This window comes from Metopolophium dirhodum, chromosome 5 (assembly GCF_019925205.1).
Source record: "Metopolophium dirhodum isolate CAU chromosome 5, ASM1992520v1, whole genome shotgun sequence".
Classification (NCBI taxonomy): Eukaryota; Metazoa; Arthropoda; class Insecta; order Hemiptera; family Aphididae; genus Metopolophium; species Metopolophium dirhodum.
Genome location: NC_083564.1, coordinates 33,565,873 through 33,572,013, shown reverse-complemented (window position 1 = coordinate 33,572,013; position 6,141 = coordinate 33,565,873). Strand labels below are relative to the sequence as shown.

The following is a 6,141-nucleotide window of genomic DNA, read 5'->3' as shown; positions in this document are numbered from 1 at the left end:
TCATATTAATTTCGAACGATTAAAAATGTTTTGTGAACAATTTTACGATGATATATTATTAAACAATGACATTTTTACATTTAAAATAGGTATGAAATAAAGAAGTATATATTGCACTTTATATATCAACATCCATAATACATACCAAGTTCATTACCGAACCAGAACTTTTTTTTATGCTCCTCAACCTCTATTAGTACTTAATATATACGCAATATATTAAAGTACGTACTTCCATATTATACAAGGCCAGTCTTGTAAAGTATTTGAGTAAAAGTATTTGAGTAAATGTATTTAAATACTTTTTAAATAATTTTTGGTTTAAGTATTTGGAAAGTATTTTAAATACTGTCTTGGACGTATTTGTATTTGAAAATCAAATACTTTTGAAAATTCAAACAAATTATTCGTCGGTCATCACTTTATTTTTTTTGAAAATTATTATACTATTTTATTTATAAATTATAAAAATATTTTTCTTTCATAATTGTTGAGAACTCCTATCCCCTAGCTCTGTATATCCACATAATTTATATTTCATTAAGGACTGTTTAATTAGGTACCTATTATTAAAGAATTTCTATAATACAACAAGTTTTTATTTATTTTAATTTTTCAGTATACAATTGAAAGTGGTACAAAAAGTTCTAGTAATACCTAGATGAATGTATTAAGACAGTTTTAAATTAGTAATTAAAAAATTAATTTAGCAAACTAACTAGTGGAAAAGTAAAATAAAAAAAAGTATTTAAAAAGTATTTAAATACATGGCAAGTATTTATATTTTGTTCTTAAATACTTTTTCTTGAAAGTATTTGAAATGTATTTTAAATACTTTCTGAATGGATGTATTTGTATCTGTATTTAAATACAATTTTAAAAGTATCTTTTACAAGACTGTACAAGGCTCATATCAATTATCACGCTAGTCCTTGAGTCTGTCCACTTCATCTTTTTTTAATTTAATATGATATCATTATAGAGAATATAATATTACTATAGAAATAGGATTTTATTTTCTTAAAAACTCCAAAAAATCTCCGATATGTTAATAAAGACTCATTCCTTTTTTATCTCCTTAATAATAATTTAACAAAATTATATATAACATATCTCGGAAATTGGAATTGGAGAACCATGCTATCTAATTTATGATGTTTATTTGGTGCACTTTTTCTTTTCGATTGCACTTATATTTAGTTTAGTAATCCGTCTTTTACGCCTGCCGGATACAAAACAACCATAAATCTTACATCAAAATATTAATAATAGTAATAAAAATTTATATAATTTTATACATTGTTAAAAGTAATAGTGATAATAGTAAAGATAAACACTACACGATTTGTGTCCAATGGTGCAGTATTTTGGTAGCCACTAGTCACTATGACAAACGTTGACTACTAGACTCATTGTGTTTTAACTTTATCTTTTGTAAAAGTTTTTATACATTTGAAAACCTTAAAGACAACAAATATGATTAGCAAAGCAAAAATCAACGCTACGGCAATTATATCTAACATGAGGTATTGATACCAAGTGAGGTTCAGAGCGTGAGATTTCAAATGTGGTGCGCCTTTGTGACGGATTACATACTCCGTCCAATAAACGACCAACTGTTGGGGTGTCATCGGTCGATCTTTGAAACGGTTAGAAGCAGTTTTAGCATTTTTCGCGTATCTATAAACAATTTACGCACATAGGTATAATATAATACAACATAATATAATATTATAATATTATTTTTGAAAACGAGTGGTAGAGAAATCAAATGATCCATTCGTAAAAAATAATATCATCAAAGGCTTACTTTTCGTCGTTTATGAGTTCCGAAATGGCCTTGGACAGTTTTTCTTTGGTCGTCGACAACAGGTCCATGGATATAGCCATTCCATTGAGGACCAAATTTTCAATATTTCTCGGCTGATCGTAAATTACTGGAAATCCCAGTACGGGAACACCACCATCCACAGCTTCGTACACTCCGGAAATACCTCCGTGACTGATGAACAGTTTCACTTTGGGATGTACTGTACAAAATATTATATATTCATTTTTAATTTTTCTCAGGAACGAACAATGATTGGTTGATTTATCGTAAAAAGTGTACTTACATAGTATATCTCGTTGAGGGAACCATTTTCTCGTCATCACGTTTTTCGGTTTGTCTTTCATTTCACCTTCGTATTTCCATAAAACTCTCTGAGGAACGTTGGCTAACGCTTCTTTGAATGACTGTTCAATATGTTCCGGCAACGATGACACTTTAATTGTGGAACCGAATGTGAAGAAAATCACTCCTTGGGGTGAATCTTCGATAAAATCTAATATGTCCTTGAATCAAAAATTATAGTGTTAGATAATTAAAAAACCTTTATCATTATATATTCATGCATTCCAGTGAATTTACAGATTTTCGAATAATAACAAGATAAACAAAACTACGGTTTTGAATACAAAAGAAACAATTTTATTCTTCCAAATACTCGTAAATTTTAACACGAATAAGTAAGTTATGTATTGTCAAATTGTTCACTACCTATTAATTATTTTTTTCATCCTTTCATATCACGCCTATCGATTTTATGTAAATAAGTTTTTTTTGTAACACCTCGCATAGCAAGCTAAGAAAAGATTAACAACTGTATAATTGTATTTCTATTACTTATAAAGGTATGTACTTTACTACTTTATAATCGCAGTTTAAATTATTACGCAAACACCACTACAAACACTACAAACACTTCAAAGTCGCTTTATATTTTTATATTATCACATGTTTTTAACCGTACCGACAGCCTTACAGTCGTCAAACAGGGGCGTAATTACGGGGGAGGAGGATTGATTTTGAATCATGGAATATGGGGGATTGATCCCCCCCATGAGCTGTATTTATATATTGTCTTATACCTACAAATAGTTCAAATACAAACTTATAAATATTAGAAACTAACTTTTTAAATATTAAAAATTACGTAAATAAAATAAACTTAAACCTATCTATTTACTAATTGTATTACTATTTGTACTATTTGTATTAGATTTAAGATAAGCAATATCTGTAATAACAAATGTTATTGTAATTTGGTTTGCCAATTTAAATATAGAAATAAATTAATAAATAAATAAAGATAAATACATCCTTTTAATTTGTGTTTATATTAATACATATACAAATTATTTTATTTTATTGTAATTGCAGAGGTTTACTAGAATTTTGGGTAGAACCTCCGGAAACTCGAAAGCCATACCGAAAGATCAACGTATTTATTGATAAATAAATATAACAAAGAAAAATATCTTTCAGTTTACAGAATTTATATAAGTAGGCACTGCTTAGACTTGCGTTATTATCTAAATATACTTTATATCTTAAGTTCTCATAGAAAGTATTAAGTAATACACAGCTGCTCAAGTTACCTTAGAAATTGTTTCAAAAATATAGTTATTAATTATTATATTGCTCCTCATTTTTAAAGTAAAGGACAGTAATTTCGTTGATAAAAACATTTTTTTTAAATTTCAAGTGAGATTTTTTCTTTTTAGGAATAAAAAATCAAAGAAATCAAAATTGACTTAACAAAAAAAAATTGTTTTCAAATAATTATTATTGGTGTACAACATAAGTCAGTATGTTTGGAACTCGTTTAGATCTGATTTACAACATTCTGTCATAAAATAATTTCGATTCTACGCATTTTATGACACGTGAATGCGAGCGCGTAAAACAAACCACCTTCAGTGAATGTCGATGGATCCGAATCGACATCATAATAAATTAAAATATTGTTACTGGAGTGAAAATTAAATCAGTACGTTGGAACACGTACAAAGTGTATATTTCCCCAATAAACGGTGGTGTGGAATCCCGGATTCCCTTAACACGGTAATTTATCTATCACTTACTTTTGGTATAGATTTGGCGGGTTTCAGGTGTATGCCACCCACGTAGATAACGTTCGGCGTGACAGGTATTGATGACTCGGTGACGTAATGACTGTTCTGGAAGATTATAGACGGGTTGACGGTCGGTGCCAGATCATACAGTCTCGGGTCGGTGAAGAAGGTGACCAGCTGGTCGTACTTAGTTTTGGCCATGCTGTACGTCAGCAGCGCCGTGTTAGTGAACCTCTGGACGAATGTGCCGGGCACAGCGTGGCCGGCAAACATATGGGACACACAAGCCGGGTTGGACACATGGCCGGTAAACAGTCGCTCGGCGAAGGTAATCATTGGCGATGGGATCGAGTAGATCACAGGCAGACCGAGCGAGTCGGCCAGATAGGAAACGCAGTCGAAGCCCAGCGGCTCGATTAAGAGTAGGTCGTAGCGGTCGCATACCTGGGGAGCCATTATGTCAGCCAGCTTCTGGTTGCTGTAGACCACGTCGCAGTAGGTTCGAGCAATTCCGGACATAAGATTCGTTATCATGAACGGATCTCCAAATTCCCGGATCGTCTGCATCACGTCCATATCGAGCTTCATCGGGAAGTCGCGGGACGTATCCACTTCCGTGTAGTTGACCCGGTCGCCGTCCGGAAACGGCGTGAAAACGGTCACCGTGTGTCCGGCGTCCGTCAGCGACCTAAGCAACGATCTCATGAAGTACCAGTGGCTCTTGCCCGCTATAGTTTCGACGGCCAATATTCGGGCAGCCTCTCCGACCGCCATCGTCTGCAGGACAACCGACAACCACAAACACAACGACAGCGAGACCACAGTCGATATTTTCATCGTTGACATTTTTGTTTTTGAACGGTTAGTGGTTTACGTTCCGGGTGGGTTACGATATTTTCGTATGGATAATAGGTATAATATAGGTATCGTATATATGGACTGCACCGCCCGTTTATTATGCGAGTTTGTGTGCGCGTGAAGAGCTCCGGACTAGAACTGCAGTAATGGTGGTCGAGTTTCGTAAGTCATTACGCATTTGACGGGATCCTGTACACAATAATACATATTATATAATATATACTTATTTTTAACTATCAATCACGTCATTCACACTGTTTTAATATTGCAAACAATTTACTCGTTCCAAAACTATACATCTTTACATTATTTATTACGTCATCATACCTATTATATAGATCCGAAGCGTTTTGGTACATGTATAATAATGTTATAAGTGTGTATGACTTCCAGTTATCAATCAAATTACATAGGTACGAAATAATTATGTCTGTTGTCTACTGCTTGCTAATTTATTAAGATAAAACTGGTTTTATAGCCGTATCCCAAATTCATTGTCGAACCAGAGATTTTTTTTTCTACACCATTATTATGTACGCACTATTGCAATACGGACTTCCACATACTTGGCATATCATATTATTACGCAGGTCCTTGAGTTTGTCTCCTTCTATAACTTAACAATATTATTTATAGAATTATAATATAATATCATTAATCATCATAGTGATTTTATTACTATAAAGATAGGATTATAATATCTTAAAAAGCGAAAACTCTAAAAAATGTAGCTTAATATGTTAAAATAAATTAATCAATAGGTAAAAAAAATTTGGCCAATAAATTTTATGAAGAACGAATCATTGATTTTTTGATCTTTTTACTAATTTAACGGAACTAAATAACTTATCTCAGAAATTGGAAGTGGAGACGCGTTATATGTCTAATTTATGCTGTTTAATTGATACATTTTTTCTTTTCGATCGTACATATATTTTTTTTAGTAAGCCCGGATGCACAACTGCAACCTTAACTCTTACATGAAAATATTTATAATAGAAATAACAATTTATACAATAACAACATTTTTTATTTTTTTTTCGTGGTATCGAGAACCGGAGGGGGGACTGCGTTAACATATCGTCCCCTCACTAGTTAGCATTACGTCCCTTCCACAATTCGCAGTATTTTATATCATGACAATCGTTGACTACTAGACTCACTGACTTTAATTTTGTCGTTTTTAAAAGCTTTTATACATTTTAAAATCTTGAAGACAACGATTGTGACTAGGAAAAAAATCAAAGCTACGGCCATTACGTCCAATAGTAGGTATTGATATCATACGTAAGGTTCAGAGCGTGAGATTTCAAGTGTTGTGCGCCTTTGTGACGGATCACATACTCCGTGGCTGTTGTACCGACTGTTGCGGCGTCATCAGCCGGT

The 6,141-nt window shown here is 32.6% G+C and overlaps 1 protein-coding gene across 1 annotated transcript; it reads right to left on the bottom strand.

The window, feature by feature from the left end:
- Window positions 1–586: 586 nt before the first annotated feature.
- On the bottom strand, window positions 587–5,182 carry LOC132944097 (UDP-glucosyltransferase 2-like). Its single transcript, XM_061013271.1, has 5 exons — window positions 5,083–5,182; window positions 3,907–4,944; window positions 2,115–2,334; window positions 1,811–2,030; window positions 587–1,680 (listed from the first exon to the last, which is right to left on the bottom strand). Exons 2-5 carry the CDS (start codon window positions 4,741–4,743, stop codon window positions 1,410–1,412), a joined length of 1,548 nt encoding a protein of 515 aa, XP_060869254.1. The 5' UTR covers window positions 4,744–4,944; window positions 5,083–5,182; the 3' UTR covers window positions 587–1,409.
- Between the last annotated feature and the right edge of the window lie 959 nt (window positions 5,183–6,141).

Bases quoted from the DNA above. Each gene is read 5' to 3' on its own strand.
- LOC132944097 (XM_061013271.1), bottom strand. From the start codon at position 4,743: ATGTCAACGATGAAAATATCGACTGTGGTCTCGCTGTCGTTGTGTTTG. The intron at 2,335-3,906 runs GTAAGTGATAGA...TTTTGATTCAAG, and splicing joins CCGCCAAATCTATACCAAAA to GACATATTAGATTTTATCGA. The intron at 1,681-1,810 runs GTAAGCCTTTGA...AATTGTTTATAG, and splicing joins GAACTCATAAACGACGAAAA to ATACGCGAAAAATGCTAAAA.